Here is a 16,790-nt window from a genome sequence, read left to right as displayed (position 1 = left end):
CTTACCCATCCTTCTGAGGGTACGACTCTGAGGTAGATTTCACAGAGGGAATGTGGGTCGCTGGGGTACAGGAAGGGGGTTAGCTCTTTTGAAGTTGATCTCCAACAGCACCCTGGGCCCATCCGCAGGTTCTGGCCTGGGAGGCAGGGCTGATGACACCCACCCAGCTAACCGAGGCCAAGTCACACACTGGCTCCAGGGCACCTGTGGTGGGACTCGAGTAGGGTAAGGGTGGAGGGGAGCATCTATCTTAACAAATCTGCGTCTTGGTGCAGGGGCTCCAGGGGGATGCGGGGGCCTGGGAGGCTAGCACAGATACTCCCCTGGCCTGGGGGTCATGGTGCAGGGTGACCCCCACACCCCCTGCCCTCCGGGCAGCCTCTTTAGGCTGAATCCTCCCAGTCCTGTAGGGTCCTCCCTCTCCACTCCCACCCTCCCTATTCCCCAGGGGGGCAGAGGAGGAGAACAAGACTGGCCTACAGGGAATGGCAAGAAACAAGATGCCTCCTTCCCCCAAGGAGGGGGGGCGTGCCAAGAGCCCCAAGCTGGCCATGGGATGGAGGAACTGGTATCAGTGTGCAAGGCAGGCTCTGGGACCCCACAGGGAGGTGCTCCCTGGACAGAGCAGAGCCTGAGAAAAATGGACATCTGGGGAGAGGCTAGGGGAGCTCCCAGAGTCCTCTGATACCCTCCCCCTCCCCCAGGCCCAAGCACTAGACACCTTTTTGGATCCAACCCTGTCTTGAGAACAGAAAGGCAAAGGGAGAGGCTGGGTGGGGTATGCCCCTCCCCATCCCAGCCCAGATCCCCACCCACCCCCAGCAGAAGCCAGGGAGCTGGGGAGAACCTCGGCTGGCCTTCCAGGAAGAGCCAGGGCTGAGTGGTGCCTAGACCAGGGAAGACGGCACACACGTTGACTCGGTAGCTAGTGGAGGTATCTGGGGGTCGCAAGGGGCAGGGGCCCCCCACGAGATTCATGCAGCATTCAAAGTGAGTGAGTGTTTGGGGGTGATGAGAGAAGATGGACAAACAGCCAATGGGTGGGGGACGCACCCTAGATCTTGCTGTTCTCCAGGTGGGAGTCAATGTGTTTGATGAGGGCATCATCTGGGTACCCAACAGGGAAACCGAGCTGGCAGAGGGGGCAGCTGCGGATATCTGAGCCCACAGTCTCCATCAGCAGCTGTGGAGAGAGAGGGGAGTCACTTACAGTCCCCAACCCTCCCTCGTGGTCCCCACAGCCCAGCCTGCCCTTTCCTGAAACCCAGGGCCAGGAAGACTGTACCATGCAGAGAAGGCCTGGTTACCTTTTGTCCAGCACCATCCCTCCTCCTCCGCCCTCCCTGCCCACCTTCCACCAGCTCAGCATCCACTCCCCCAACCCAGGGCCTACGACCCCAGGAGGTGTGTATGCTCAGCCTGCCAGGGCATCTGCAGTAATGAGGGAAGCCAAGACCCAGACATGCCCCCAAAGTGACTAAGACACGGCTCGCAGATAACTCAAAGCGATGGATAATCCCAAACAATGTACAACCCAAAAATAATTTTCTATCTGGCTTTGGAATATATTTTGGTCCTTCCAGGCGGCAAGTGTTGGCTCTGACATTCAGGAAACTCATTATTTCAGTGAAATGATAGAACCCGAGACAGGCTGTCTTCTAGGACAGCAGGTAAAGGGCAGGGGCTCTGAGGCCAGATGGAGGGAACTTGGGTGAGCAGGCCCGACCCCGTGTGGGCCCCAGACCTGTGGCGGTCATCATGGCCTCCATCACTAGAGTCACAGCAGAGGGCTTTAGGCTCCCTGCCTCCCTCTCAGGAACCCTCTAACGGAATTAGATCATAGAATCACTGCCCTCATCTGGCAGGTAAGAAAGCTGAGGATCAGAGAGGGTAAGTAACTCGTCCAACGCCTCACAGCGGCTAAGCGGTGAGGCCCGGAATCAAACGCAGGCCCGTCACTCGGGCACCGACCGGCCGGAGCCCAACCCCGCGGGCGCCCCCACTCACGTTGATGGACGGCCAGGACTGCGCGTGCTCGGCGTGGGCGTAGGCGGCGGCGGCGGGCGACTCGGGGATGGGGAAGCCCGCGCAGAACGAGGCGCAGCGGATGGTGCCCGCCTCGGGGCTGGGCGGGCTGGTGGGCACGGCCCACTCCTCCTCCTCCGACGGCTGCTTCTCGAAGCGCAGCCGGATGCCCTCGAAGGCGCGCCGCGGGCTGAGCGGCCGGCCGGGCCCGTAGAGCTCGCTCGCCCCGTAGGCCCGCGGCTTGGGCAGCGTGGCCGCCTCGGCCTGCAGCCAGGCCGGGGAGGCGCCCGCGTAGCCCGCGCCCTCCGCCATCTCCGAGTAGCTGCGGCGGCCCTGGAAGCAGGCCTTCACGTGGTGGCTGGGCGGCTTGGCGTAGGCGCGCTCGGCCGCCGTCCTCTCGCCCGGCGGCGGGGGCGGCGGGGGCCGGGGCTGCGGGGCCGGGCAGGCGGGGGGCCCCGGGGAGCGGCGCTGCGGGCTGGGGGGCTGGCACGGCGGCGGCACCGGCGAGCGGCGCTGCGGGACGGGCGACGGGCAGGAGGGCGAGGCCGGCGAGCGGCGCTGCTGGGGCGAGGGGCACGGGGGCCCGGGGGAGCGGCGCTGGGGGGCGGGGGACTGGCACGGGGGGCAGGGGGGCGCCGCTCGGGCAGGCGGGGATGGTGAGGGGCACTGGGGGGCCGGGGAGTGGCGCTGCGACAGCGGCGAGTGCCTCTGGCCTGGAAGAGAAGCAGGAAGGACCGCGGTGGGGGGAGAGAAGGCGTCAGAACTGGGGGAGCCATGGGCTTGCCGGCGCCCACCCGCTCTCCTCGGAACGCGGGTGAGGAAAGAGCCGGCGGCGAAGGGAAGGCAAGCGTGGCCCCAGGACGCGGGACGGTAGCCACAGCTGCCCCGCTCCCTTCGGACCCAGCTCCCCGGCCTCCCCTTCCCCGCCCCCCATCTCACCGCCGCTCCGGGCCTGCTCCTGCAGCAGAGTCCTCAAGATCCTCCCCTGCAGGGAACTCAACTCCCGCAGCCGGCCCAGCTCCTCTGTCAGCTCCGTGTAAGCCAGCGCCAAGTTCACCCTAAAGGACACCCCAGCCCCCGCCCCCCCCCAGGCAAGGCTTGACTCCAGCCGGCCCTGACCCTGCGGTCGGAGGGCACGGAGTGAGGGAGAGAAGGGAAGTGGGTGTACTGTCCCAGCTGTGGACGGAGAGCTGGCTGTGCCCCAGTCTCGGGCTCTCCCTTCCCTCCAAGGCCCTCCTACCCCAAGGGCAGAAGGTCTACCTCAAACACCACCTCTTCCAGGGAGCCTCCCTCTCTTCCCCGTGAACCTTACCTGGGGCTAGGGCAGGGGCTGGGGCTGGGGAGCTCAGTGACGCCAAGGGGTCCCTGAATCCATGTGCTCACCAGGGACTGCCTATGGCCCGAACACATCTGCCACACGTGTGTGTGAATGTTTTCTAATCTGTGCAGAAGCTGTGCTGACAGATAAAACAGATTCATCCAAAACCGGCACTGAACTTACAGTCGCTTTAGTTACTGTGAATTTTCTCAAAGAGCAAATACTAAAAGTGTTTAACTGCAACCCGTGTGTTGGGGGCAGGGGGTCCATGAGGTGTCCTCAGCTTTGAAGGACTGGAGACCCGTGCTCTACAGCCTAAGAGCCCCATCCCGTAGATGAGGACACGGCCTTCTGGCTTGCCAGAGGAGCCAAGTGACAAACTGGAACCCAGGTCCGCCAAGTGCCAAGTCCACTGCCCTTGCTTCTACCTCAGAGCTGCCCCTGAGCTTTCAGTCTCGCACCTCCCAGAGTCTCCAGGGAGCCCTTCACATGGAGAGCTTTGTGGGCAGCTGCTGTCCCGCACACCTCCAGAGGGTGCCACCCACGATAAGCACTTAGCAGAAGTGGCATTGTTCTGGAACTGCCCTGGGAGTTCTTCGAAAGGGAGCATTAAGTTGCTGTATCTATATTCCCAGCACCCTGTCCAGGCCTGGCACCCAGTAGATGTTCAGGAAGTGAAGAATGAATGGAGCCTCCCCATCCATTCGCCTTTCTTCTTCCCTTTCTTCCTCCCACTTCCTCCTGGGCACCCACCTGCACGGAGCTGGAACAGGCTCTGAACTTAGCAAAGACTTCACCCACTTCCTTTTCTCTTCCTTTCTCTTAGGGTCACTTTGTTCAGAACTACAGAAGGTTCTCTCTCTCTCTCTCTCTCTCTCTCTCTCTCTCTCTCTCTCGGCACTGCCCCTCCCCTCTCCCAGCCTGGGCTGCACCCCTCCAGGGAGCCCCTCCTGACCTCACATGCCGCTCTGTGGTCGCCTTGGGTCCCTGCTTTCACCTCTGTCCCAGGCTTGGACATAGCCTGGGAGGCAGGGGTTTGGTTTCATCGGATCTCCCCGCCCCCTTCCCAAGTCCAGAAGGGACTCCTGAGCTTTGTGGAAGTTGGAGCTGGAGGGAGGTGGCAGGGAGAGGCTCAGCCATTCCAGATGGATCTCCTCCCAGGGGAGGCCCTCTTGCTCTAGGAGCTGTAGGGTGCTAGGCATGAATAGGGTTGGGGGGGGGTGTCTCCAGACCCTGAGGGCCCTGTCTCCATCCCAAGGTAATGGTCATGGGAGAGAGGATGCATGTGGAAGGGAGGGAGTGAAGGTAGGAGTGAGCCCAGTTGAGTGTGAGGGACAGTGTGAGTGAGTGAGTGAGTATGTGTCTCTGACCGTAGAGGAGAGAAGGGGAAGTCTTGAGGTTAGGGCTTCAGAGGGCAGGAAAAGCAGAGGTGCAGAGGGTAGATAATGACTGAGCTCCTTCACTCTACACTCTCTGCTCACTGCCTGGTTCTCTCTTGCTAATCCTGGGGCGAGCTGGGTGATGGGGGGGCAAAAGCCCCTCCCACAACAAAACTATTTTTAACCCATTTGGGCCAAAGCCAAATTATTGCAAAGAGGCTGGGATTCTGGGGGACAAGTCCACTTCCTAGGAAGAGAGAGTGCTCACTCCCCATCTGAGGGTGCACAGGGATGGATGGGAGCAGAGAGGAGGGAGTCCTTCGGGGAACCCTGGCCGAGGTGCTGGAACCTCAGTTCTATCACGTCTCAGCTCTTATGTGATGTGTGCTGTGCTCCCCCATCTTCATCCCACGGGTCTGTGGGAAGAAATGGCATCGCCCCCATCACACCGGAGGGTGCAGCCTGTGTGTCCCACATCAAATTGGGGACTCCCCAGTGACAGGCTCCCCTCTGAGTGCAGGAGCTGTGTCTCCCCCATCAGACTGGGGGCTTCGGAGGCTCATGCCGACCCTCAGTGGCAGGAGCAGGAGGGGGCGGCTCTGAGCAGGGCACCGACAGAGTGTCCCCCTCTGACAGAGCAGCGGGGCGGCTGCTAGTCCTCTCCCCATCCGCCTTCACTGCTGTATCTCAGGTGACAGATACAGGTCGGCGCCTTCACACCCCGCCTTGGAGATCTCACCTGCCACACTCAGTTCCCAAGCCCCTATCTCTCCCCTAGTTGCCTTCCTTCTCTTGTCAGGAGCTACCCCAGTTTCCACCGCCCTGTTCCTGGCACCCTCCTCACGAAAAAACAGGTCAGCAGGAAGCCCCTAGCCCAGAATGCCCAGCCCCTCTCCCAGCTCTGATCAGGTGCAGGGAGGAGGGCATTGGCGGAGGAGTCCCAGGCAGCCTCACAAAGACCTCTAAGTCCCCAGGCAAGGTGGTGGGGCCGGATCTCTAGACGTCCCATGGCCCTTCCGGACCGCCCCTTTCATCAAGCATCTCTTCCTACCTCAAGACGCACAGGCCCGGGCTGCTAAAGATGCTAACGACCTGAATGACTCACATTAGAAAACACTGCCAATTCAGTGGAAAAAAAATCTCAACTTCACAACACAACCAAGGCTTGCACACGTGCACCTGAATGCACATTCCATTTCCTGGCTTCCCGGCCCACACCTGAATGCTAGTCCCCACCATCACGACTGTTTGGGAAGCATGGGTCAGGTGAACGGCAGCAGATGGCTGCTCTGGGCACTTCTTGATTGCTTAAATTATGGGGGGGAGTTCTGTCTGCATCTCTCAGAACCTGGGAGGGACCTAGGGAGAAAAGAATGATAGGTAACCTTGAGGAGGGCTTACCACGGGGCTGGGCATCATGCTAAAGAACGTTCCTGAATCTTCAAAACAACCCCACAATGTGGCCACTCCTGTCTCCATGTTACAGATGACAGGACTGAGGCTTACAGAGTCATCAAGCCTAGGAGCAGTGCAGGACTGGCCCCCTGGACTCTAAGAAGGTCCAGGCTACTAACCACTAAGCTATGTACTGCCTTCCAAGAGGATCAGGAAAGTGGGGGAATGGGGGCTGGGAGGGTGGCAGAAGGGAAAGATGAGGAGGAGGAGGAAGCTGGGGAGCTCCTGAGCACCACCACCCATGCCCTGGGAGGGGAGAGGAAGGTGCTAGACATACATGGAAGATCAGAGCTATGAAGAAGCTGGCTCAAGGTCATAGAGCAGTGGTGGCACAGAGCAGGGACTCAAACCTGCTCTTGGCACCTCAGCCTGCTGAGCTGGCACCTTCGGAGGAGCCAGAGAACAAATGGCGTGCTGGCAGGAAGGAGGACTCCCTCCACTGCAAATCTTCCCACCCTTCATTGACTTATCCTTCCATTCATTCCACGAATAATTCAGGGATCTCAAAATTTCATCTGGAAACAATAATCTTCACTGTGATTGATAAAGCAACTGAGATGAGGAAGGTCAGGGACCGAAGCCTCCCTCTGTAAAGGGGCTCTTTCTACCCCAAACCAGCTGGGAGGCACATGGACTCGGCAGCGCCTTCCCCAGGGAAGTTCACTGGGGGTCCATGCTGGGCTGGCCACAGGGAGGGCCAGCACTGAGCCATGGCTTTGGAACTAGGAATGGACTTGAGGTCAGGATTAAGGCTGGGGTCAGAGTCAGATTAGGGCTGGGGCTGATAGTTCATTTTCCAGCAGGATTGTGGACATAGCTGGGATCAGGATGAGGGATAGGACTAAAGTCAGGGATGGGATCAGTATTAGGGTAGGATTGGCGTCAGGACCACACAGAGCTGGTCGTGTGATCAGAATCACCAGCTGACTCAGAATCAGGAGGAAAACAGAAATCCAGCATTCCCAGCCCTTCCATCTTTGCCCAGAGCTGCCCCCAGCTGCCCCCAGCCACCTCACCCTCGTGGGGGAATTTTGGGACCAAACTTTCCACCACCCACACCCAGCATCAGTCTTCCCGCCCGACCCTCGGGGAGGGAACCACAGGCACCGGGCCGTGGAGCGGACTTGAGGTCGCGGGCCAGGGGCAGGAGGAAGTCGCTCTGCAACAACCCAGTGCTCTACCACTTCCTTTTAGGCGCCTTGAGCCCCTTCACTCTCCTCGACCAGCTATGACTTGCGGTCCACAGAGCCTGGCTCTTCATGGCAGCCCTGCCATGCTCCCAGCACAGCTAGATGCTTGCTGCGTCTGGAAAGCTCCTGAGAGACAGCCACACTGAGCAGCTCACGCCGGGGCTGGGGACCAGAGTGCCTGGGCAGGGGGGCATGCATCCCAATTGGTCCAGGACTAACCTGGTTCACACGAGTTGCCCCAGCAGAATTATGAAGATTTTTGAAATGCTAACATATTGAAATTTTCACTTTCAAAACTGACCAGGTTTGGTCAACAAGTCATCCGATCATCCCTCATAGAAGAGCCTCCTACCTGAGGAAGAACCTGAACCAGAAAAACACCACAGAGCGGTACTATCGCCCCATCTGCTCAGGACCTGCTTGGTAGTCACACTTAACTTCTCTCTTAACTTCTCCAGTTACTTAACTTCTTTGTACCTCAGTTTGCTCAGCAGTAAAAGGGGACAATACCTTCACATCTTCGGTGAGAATGAAATAAGAGTTTGCAGGTAAACTGCCTCACACAGTGTCCGGCCTGGACGAAGGATCGGGAGTGCCCAGGAGACAGGTGGAGGAAGAAAGAAGGTCGTTTTGATCCTTTTTTGGAGATACCAGCTCAATGACTTTGGTTTAAGAATGAGGGGAGGATGTGCAATTTCCCATCGAGGGAGACAGTGTGGGTAAGAGCTGCTCTCAGCCTTCCCGGCAAGGAAAGAGTCAGAGACAGATTCAAAGCCCACTGATCCCTCAGACCACAATGAGGAGGGAGTGCTGGGAGCCAACTTCAGAGCTGCTCCCCACCCTCGGGGAGTCCCAAGGCTGCAAGTGCTCAGGGGTTAATTCCTGTGAGCACCCCTGCCCTGGCTGGAGGAGATTTGAAAGAAAGGAAGTAGGGAGGGTGAGAAGTGTGAAGGGGGAGGCCCTGGGCCTGCTGGTTCTGGGGCATGAGGCTAAGTTCAGGGTACACGGGGGTCTCCGACTTCCGTCCTGACCCACCCCACACTGCCCTTGACCTCTGTGCAGAGTTTCCATCCTCTCTCTCCGAGTTCACACTTCTCCCCCACCACTAACCGCAGCCCACGCAGAGGCTTGTGGGCGGAGAGAGGGGTGTGGGGCGGGGGGGCGGAAAAGGGCCAGGGCTGCAACACTGAGCCCCCCACGTTGGGAAAAAAGCAAGCCCTATAGTTCTCTGCCTCATCACTCATACTGAGCCCCCATCTTCTCACAGGGGGGCTCCCATCCCTCACTGCACCCTCACTCCCTTCACTGAGCCTGCCCACCTGAGCCCTCAGCCCCCTCAAGGAACCCCCACTCCACAATTTCCCCTCCACTCTCAGCACTAGCCATGCCCTCAGAAAGGCCACCCTCAGGACCTGTGACTCTGAGCTGGGCTCAGAGGGGAGGGGGGCTATGGGTTCTGCAGCCCTCCCACCCTGGGCTGAGACCCTCCGGGGTCCTTACCTCCCTGTGCATCCTAAGGAGCAGGCTGGTCTCCACTCCCACCCTCCCTCATCATTGTCTTTGGCCCCTGACTGACCTCCAACAGCTCTTCCTCTGGTACAGTCTGTCCCCTGGGCACCAGCCACCAAGCGCTGGGCTGACCAAATAGCAGGGCAATCTTGCCCAGAGGTGAGATCTGGAGGGTGGCAGAGTGGCCTGGTCTGGTCTGGATGGCCACTTTCAGAGGAACACTGATGACCAGAGCAGGTGGGCTGGGGCTGGGATGGGAAGGACTGGGAATCCTTGGGGCCAGGGCTGCCTCAAAGGCCTGTCCCCTCAGCATGGGTAGGACCCCTGGGGGGAGGGGGGCGGGTAGGATTAGCAGAGGCAGTGGCAGTATAAGGGGGCATATTTTAACAGCCAGGACCCCCACAATAAAACTGGCTGCCCTGGAGGTGTCCAAACGGAGACAGGTAAGTACCTTTCAGGAACACACAAGACTCCTCCGGAGGGCTAGCCTGGATCCAGGAATTTCCCTGACCCCCATGTGGATAACCCAGCCCTGCATTCCTCTCCTGGGAAAGCCCACAGGTAAAATTCCCACTAGCCCGGAGGGTCTGGACAAAATGGAAGGAAGAAGAGGGGCTCGTGGGGGAAAGTGAGCTGAGAGCAGGTGACTGAGGCCTCCGGTGGAAGGACAGGGGAGGGAGCACTAGGGAAGCAATTACCAAAAGGAGCTGAGTTTATAAGAAAATAAAACTGCCGGGGGAGTGAGGACTTCCTCTGAGAATTAACTCTTGCCAAGCTGGGGCTGTCCAGAGATGCTCTGCATGAAAAGAAGTGTGAGGCTGGGCAGGCAGAGCCTGGCAGAGAGGTCCAGGAGGCGCCGAGGCAGAGTCCCAACCATCCAGGGACGGAGGGGAGGAGCCGGAGGTCACCTCTGGTAAGAGTGGCTCCAGCCAGCCTCTGGCCAAAGGGCCTGGGTGGGGCAGGCGCCTCGGGTGGGAAGAAAAGGGGCTGTCCTGGCCACAGGGGCAGCATGGACACTCGACCCCCACAAGCGCCTTATGGGAGGAGTTCTCCTTCACTCACTCACTTACAGCCTTGGCCCCCTGCGATTGGATCCGTTGTTCCTTCTCTGGCCTCCCACCCTTAATCACCTTCCTCCCACATCTCTCAGTAACGAGTGACCTCTGAGCCCAGGACAGAAACCTGAGGCCGCAGAGGTACCAGTAAAGCAAAGCCACTCAGCATCCCTGGAAGGATTCAAAGCTTTGCTGTTCCAATTCCAGCCCTGCCAAAAAAAGTCCTCTCTCTGGATTCAACCAATTGGAGGGAGCCTTCACTGCTGGTCGGCTAAGAGGGGGTGGGACTCAGTGAGCCATAAAGGGCCCTACGCTGTAACTTTTGAGGCAGGCTAGGCTTCTAGAAAGTGTGTGTGTGTTCTGCGTTTGGGCACATGGGTTAGGATGTGCCCAGACCCACAAGCTAGGGCGGACACGCTGCACAAGCAGCCCCGAACCCCCTCCCGGCAGCCTAGTGAGGGGTCCCACCCACCAGTCCCACAAACTGGGTTCTCATCCCCCAGCTGTCACAGCTCCACCCAGGCCCTCACATCAGGGTGCAGAGGGAGCTGAGGGGTATCCCCAACTGGCCAGAAGCTGGGAGGAAGGTGAGAAGGAAGCCTGCTGGAAGGAGGATCCCTGGGGTCCTCGTGCGATGGAGAGTTAGTTCCTGCCCCTCTCTGGGCCTCGGTCTTCCCCTCCAATGAAAGTAGGGATTCTGTGCCACACGACTGGCTTCAGGGGAGAAGGCTTAGGCGGAAGGAGGTTTGTGCTCTGTTTCTCAGAAAGCGGGAGAGGATGAGTTCAGGGTGCGGATGTGAAAAGCACCAGGCTCACTGCTGTCAGGCTGCCGCTCGCCCTCTCCCTGACTGCCCAGTGCTGCCCCAGAGGACCCCACCATGAGACTCCCCACCGACAGAGCTCCCTCCCTACTTCCTGCTGCCCTTCGTTCCCAGCACGATTCCCAAGGGACACCCCAGCAGAGCATGTTCTAACTCCCCTCCCTGCTGCCATAGAACTCGAGTAAGCCCCTCTTCATCTCAGCCTCAGCTTTCTCCTGAGACAGAAAACAAGGCACCACGAATCCTGAAAGAGACCACCTCCTTCCTCCTCACCAGGGAGGGGACAGCCAACCCAACTAACTGGCCCTCTTACTGGGACAGAAAATGGGGCCCCAGAGAGGCCCAGAAGCTCACCGGGGGACACAGAACAGAGCAACAAAGCTGCTGAGATCTCTCAACCCCTGACACCACAAGGAGGCATACGCTTGGGTGCCAGAAGAAAGCAAAGGGAACATCCCAGAACGCCACCTCCTTCCTGTGAAGCATGCAGAGCCACACAAACAAGCCAAACCCCACAACCCTGATGCTGGAAGAGAGGTCCTACAAGCAACCCAGAGCAGGGGAAGTGAACCGAAGGGGGGACCTGGGAAATGCCACCCCCAGGGCACAGAGGTTAAGAGGGAGAGGATTTCAGATGTGACTTACTGATCATCCCCGACTCTTTTTACCCACGCCATGTCCCGCTCTGACTGGTTGGAGGCAAGATCCTAGGGAGGAAGACTGAGGTCAGATGCCAACAGTCACCTTGCCCGGACCCCCCACCCCTTTACCACTCCCAGGGCCAGTCTATACCCAGGGAGGAAGTCCTGGGCCTCTAAAGGCTATTTCCAGCAGCCCCCAGGCCTCCATGGAGCTCTGGGCAGGGTCCTGGGCTCCGGTGCCCCTGCCGCTTACCTGGGCCCTGCTCTCCTGCAGCTGCTTCAGCTCCCCCTGCAGCCGCTCGCACTCAGCCTGGAGCTGCTCCTCCCGAAGCTGAGCCCCCCGGGCCTCGCCCTGGGCAGCCTCCAGAGCCTCTTCCAACCGCCGCCGCTCCAGCTCACTCACGCTGGCTGCGGGGCCCGGCCAGCCTGCTGGCAGGACAGAGGATAATGTCAGGCTGGGTCCAGCTGCTGGGCATCCTCCACTGACTCCCAGACCAGCAGAGACTGAAACAGGTGAGCACCACATCAAGAGAGATCCAAAAGGGCCAGCCAGAGGCCAAGTACCCCGAGATGCCTCTACTGAGGTCTATGAGGAAGGATGGCCTGAGCTGCTTCTTCTAATCTTCCCGCAGGCCAGGGACAAAATAAGAGGGCCTCATGAATCCCGGGCCACATTCAAATCTCCAAGCATCCTCTGGCCTCTGCTAATCACCACCTAGGACAGGCATGGGGACTCTGAGTGGAGGTGCCCTCTGCTGACACACACGGGAACTGCATGGAGGGTAGCGGCGGTGGGGGGGGGCGGAGCGGGTGGCAAGGGGAGGGGGTGTCAGTGGGAGAAACTGGGTAAGGGAACAGGTGGCAAAGAGGGATAGGGTAATTATGGGAGAAATTTAAGACATTATAATGGGGTGTTGACTCTCAATCCCAGAAGGGAGAGGTATCCAATGATGCTGAAACGGAGGTTAGGCTTGGGGACTTTGGGCTAGGGACAACGGGGGTCAGGGAGATCTCACCGTGACTCAGGCCAGATCCCCCTCTCAGTGCCAAGTAGTGCAGGTCCAGATCAGCACATGGTGGGGCAGGGGCAGGCGGGGGGCTGGGGCTGGAGAAGGCGGCGTCCCGGAGGCCTTGCTGCTGCTGCAGTTGCTGTTCCAGGCCGCAGATCTGCCGCAGGTGGGTCTCCACCAGGGCCCGCTGCCGGGACAGACCACGGGGTGGGGTCTGCACAGGACCAGGGAACCCCTGAGGGCCCCCCAAGCCCAGGACTCCCGCACATCTGGGAAGCCATCCCCCCTACACCGAGCCGAGACCCCAGGTCACACATCCCGGCTGCACTCTCAGGGGCCAGGAGTGTGAGGTCTCCCAGCAGCTGCAGTGCAGATGCTTCTGCCCGTTGCCCCTTGCACGGTCAGTGTTAATGCCTCTTCCCTGTCATGAACACACAGGACACTTATAAGACCACACGGCCCCCTCCGTCCAGGCACACCTCCCCAACAGAAGTGTAACGACTTCTATTCGCCACTCTGGGCTTCACCCGTCTCATCTACAACATGGGGACAGCCACACTTACCTCGTGGGGTTGTTCGAAAGACTAAAATCAGTAAATGTATCTAAAGAGATCACAGCGGTGCCTGGCACACAGTAGGGGCCGCGTAAGTGTTTATGATGATTAAGGCAAAGCATTTTTACACAAATGCCCCACAGTGCAGCACTGTGGTCAGCGAGTGCCCTCTTCAGAGGAGGGACAAGGCTAAGTGACGTGACCCAGGTCACAGGTAGGAGCTGGCCGAGACGGCGTCTCCTGACTCTGACGCCCATCCCCCTGCTCACACGCGTGGCCATGCCCCTACCCAGAATCGCACACATGCCGGACCCATCCCAGCAGTCACAGAGACCCGATTCCCTCTGCCCTCACCCACACAGCCTTCCAGGCACAGGGCCAGAGGCACAGAGTCAACCCAGCACGAGACCCAAACACGCGCAGAGAGACACGGCGTCTGCAGGGTCACCGAATGGCCAGGGTGTGCCGGGAGTCACTCACAACTGGTATGACATACTCAGCCCCACTCACGAGGGCGACGGGCACTCAAAGACGCACAGGAACCTACTGGGGTCCACACCACAGACACACACACGTGGGGTCGCACACCATCACACCACAAGGGTCACACCCTCAAGCACCCCCAGCTCCCTGGGCCTCACCATCTCCCCCAGCTCTGTCTCCAGGTCGCTCTTCTCCACGCAAAGTTTCTCATAAGCCTGGATCATCTCCCCAAGCTGTTCTTCCTGCTCCTTATTCTTCTGCAACTGGATGGGGCCCGGAGGGAGTGGAGGGCACGCCACAGTCAGGTCCATCCTTGACGTGGGGGCCGAGCAGATCCCCGTGCCTCCCCCACACACACATCCAGCACCCAGCGGAGGGGTGGGCGAGGCTGCAGCCCATTCTAGGGAAGACTGCAGCCATCTCTGATCAAGGAGACAGAGCCTGGGGGTCAGGGGCGGGAGGGGTTAGAAAAACACTGGAGCAAGGAGCTCAGGGAGCCCAGCCTGGGCTGGGAGGGCAGCAAGGGGCTCACCTCATGCTGGAACTGGTTGAGCTGTTGCTGTAGGCTGACCTTCTCCATCTCCAGCAGGGAGCCATCCTCGATTTCATACAGAGAGAAGCCGTGCTCCTCTCTAAAGTCATTGATCAGCGGGTACTGTGGGCAGGCAGGCCCTCAGGAGAGCTGTTGCCCAACTCCCTGCCCAGGCTTCAGGCCTCCACCCCACAACCTGCCTTGAAGTCTGGGTCCCTCCCTCCCCTGCTCAAGTGGGAACCACAGGACCAGGAGGCATCTCCCACCAACCAGATCTTGTTTAGATCCAAGATCCCACCCCTTTGGCCCTTAGGATCCCTTCCTCACCCTTCCCATCCCAGCCAAATCCCTCACGGGAGACCCTCAAGTTCCCAAGAGTGTGGATCCTGATCCCTCTTTGGGATTCCTGGGATCCCCAGTTCCTGCCCCTGGGGAACCCCCACCATAACACACACACAGCCAAACCCCCATCATTTCCAAGTCCTGACCTTGATCTCATAGACTTTGAGACGGCGGCGGAGGGTGGCATTCTCCCTCTCCAGACCTCCCATGCGCTCTTTAATGTCCCCATAGGCTGTGATGAGGGCGAAGTGGGAAGCGGAGCACATGTCCCCCCCCAGCGAGGGGTCTCCGGGGGCATCCAGCCACACCTCACTGGGCCCCAGTGCCTCCTGGGTCAGGATGCTGATGTCATCGTCAAACATGGACTCCATGGCAAGGGCCCGGGCCTCAGCCCCCACTGGGCCTCCTGGGAGAGCAGGAGCAATGGTGGAGAGGGAAGCCTGGAGGCTGTCCCTGATACCCCTCAACCTGGCCCGAGGAACACTGTGGCCAGCCCGAGAGGCAGCTTGGAAGCTCCCCCCCCCCCAATCTCCCCCCAGACTAATAAGCCCTATCTTCTCTGCTGCCTTTGAGGTAAGGGGCTGGAACCAGCTAAAGACTTGGAGGGAGGGGGGAAGACAAGTAGGGACAAGTAAGCCAGGCCAGCAGCAGGGAAGGGTTCCTTCCAGAACCCAGGGAGACCTGTGGACAAGAGAGGACTGCCTTCCCAAGTCAGGGCCCAGCCGGGGCTGCCTTGACACTCCTCAACCCCTCTCCACCCCCAGGCCTCGCTTCCCCAAGTACCTCTCTGCCAAGCTCCTCATCCCAGGCCGCTGCACCCCGGCTCCTCCCTAAGGCCCAGTGCGTCTGGGAGAGTCAGCCCCACCACTGTCAGGACGTCCTCTGTGGGGCCCCCGCCCAACTTCCCAGCTTCTTCCTGCAGGATCCCGGAGTTCAGGAAAAGGAAGTACCTCCCCCACTCACACCAGCGCTGTGGCAACCCTCCAGGCCCTCCTCGTCCCTGACCTGGGACCCACAGGAAGTCCTCGCAGAGTGTCAGAGGGAACACACAGTGCGGAGGGGGGGTCCTGGGAAGGGACCGCCAAAGAATTCCCTAGCCCGCCAATGTGCGCTCACACAGGGAAATGGGGAGCCCTGGGAGGGGGCAGGAATGACTCAGGGCTCCGAAAGAGTAGGCGAGGGGGTGCGTGTGTACTTCTCCGGGCCCTGTTTATGAATGTGTGTCTGTGGTTGGCATGTGTGGGGGGAATGTGTGTGTCTGTGAATGGGTGTAGGTGTGTCACAGTCAATGAGTGCCTTTGCAGGGCTGCGGCTGGGGGTCGGGGATAGAGTTGGGAAGTGGCCGAGAGTGTTTGTGTGTGCGCGTGTGTGCACGCGTGCGTGAGCGTGTGTGAAGGGTAGCACGTTCGGGGCCGTGTGTCACGTGAGGCACTATGGGAATGTCCGAGGTGTGTGTGCGCGCGCGCCCCGGAGCGTGTGTGCGCGTAGGAGAGGGGGCTCGGCGTGAGGTGTGAGTTGAGACGGTGGGGTCCGCGACCTCCCAAAGCCGGGCGGCAGGAGCCTGGAGTGCAGAGGGCTCAGGCCCGGGCCCCAACACCCCCCCACACCCCATTAAGTGCCAAGGAAACGCGTGTGACCGGGTTTGAGTAAGGAGTGTGTGCGCGTGTTTGTAGGGCTGGCCCCACCTTTAACCCCTTCCTCTCCAGGCGCATCCCCTCCCCCCTCAACTCCGCCAGCCGGCGCTCACCACACCCCCCCAGCCCCCCAGCCCGCCAGCTCGGGCCCAGCCCCGCCGGTGGGGGCTCTGTCCCCCGGGCCGCCCCGACAGACGCTCCCTTCCTCCGCATTCTCCCCCCCCACCGCCCCGCCCCGGCCCGGCGGCCCCGGGTGAGAGCCGCGGAAGGCGGATGGGGAGGGGGGTGCCTCCTCGGCCCCGGGCCCCTACTGCGGCCCCTTTAAGAGCCGCCCTTTAAGCCCCTTTAGCTCGGCCGACAGAAATTGTCGCCCCTCCCCTCTCGGGGGCCGAGACCACGCAGCCCCCTCCCCCACCGCTGGCCAAGCCCCGGGCCCCGAGTCGGCCATCCCCGGACCGGAGAAGGGGGCTCCGGAGGCGCTGCGGCCTGAGGAGCGGCGGCGGAGGGGGAAGGGGGGGGGCGCTGAACGCGGGCGGCCGGCGCCGGACCCTTCCCCTCCCCGGCCCGCCGGGGCCAACTGCTGGCCCACCTCCCGCCCCCTCCTCCGGCCCACCCTGCGACCCCGGGGGGTGGGGGGGTGGGCCCCCGGGCGCGGCTCCCCTCCCCCCGCCCCAGCCCCGCCGGGGACTCACAGCTGCTGCCGGTTCCTGCTTGTAATCGCAGCTTACCCCCTCCGCCTGCTCCCTCCCCAGACGGGCACCAGTGCCCCCACCCCCCTGGCACCGCGCTCCGCTCTCGCCCTGTCGCCGCCGCCGGGTCTCTCCCCACCCCCCACCCCTCCC

General features: G+C 60.7%; 1 protein-coding gene across 8 annotated transcripts in view; it reads right to left on the bottom strand.

The window, feature by feature from the left end:
• TBKBP1 (TBK1 binding protein 1) overlaps positions 1-16,784 on the bottom strand; it is a 28,992-nt gene extending 12,208 nt beyond the window's left edge. The window contains exons 1-11 of one of the 8 annotated variants that reach the window (XM_081805109.1): positions 16,641-16,784; positions 15,098-15,230; positions 14,461-14,720; positions 13,973-14,095; positions 13,599-13,703; positions 12,410-12,590; positions 11,647-11,822; positions 11,398-11,459; positions 2,965-3,083; positions 2,008-2,738; positions 7-1,183 (exon numbers count right to left, since the gene is read on the bottom strand). In XM_081805109.1, coding sequence (XP_081661235.1) covers positions 1,055-1,183; positions 2,008-2,738; positions 2,965-3,083; positions 11,398-11,459; positions 11,647-11,822; positions 12,410-12,590; positions 13,599-13,703; positions 13,973-14,095; positions 14,461-14,685 — 1,851 coding nt within the window. In that variant the 5' untranslated portion in view covers positions 14,686-14,720; positions 15,098-15,230; positions 16,641-16,784 and the 3' untranslated portion in view covers positions 7-1,054. Of the gene's footprint in view, positions 1-6; positions 1,184-2,007; positions 2,739-2,964; positions 3,084-11,397; positions 11,460-11,646; positions 11,823-12,409; positions 12,591-13,598; positions 13,704-13,972; positions 14,096-14,460; positions 14,721-15,097; positions 16,020-16,640 lie in introns of those variants that run through there. The other 7 variants (XM_081805111.1, XM_081805112.1, XR_014140501.1 and 4 more) reach the window with 7 other exon arrangements.
• Positions 16,785-16,790: the final 6 nt, after the last annotated feature.

Source organism: Leptonychotes weddellii, chromosome 15 (assembly GCF_054177405.1).
Source record: "Leptonychotes weddellii isolate Sample4059 chromosome 15, ASM5417740v2, whole genome shotgun sequence".
Classification (NCBI taxonomy): Eukaryota; Metazoa; Chordata; class Mammalia; order Carnivora; family Phocidae; genus Leptonychotes; species Leptonychotes weddellii.
The sequence above is the reverse complement of the archived record's forward strand: the minus strand, read 5'-3'. Positions and strand labels throughout refer to the sequence as shown.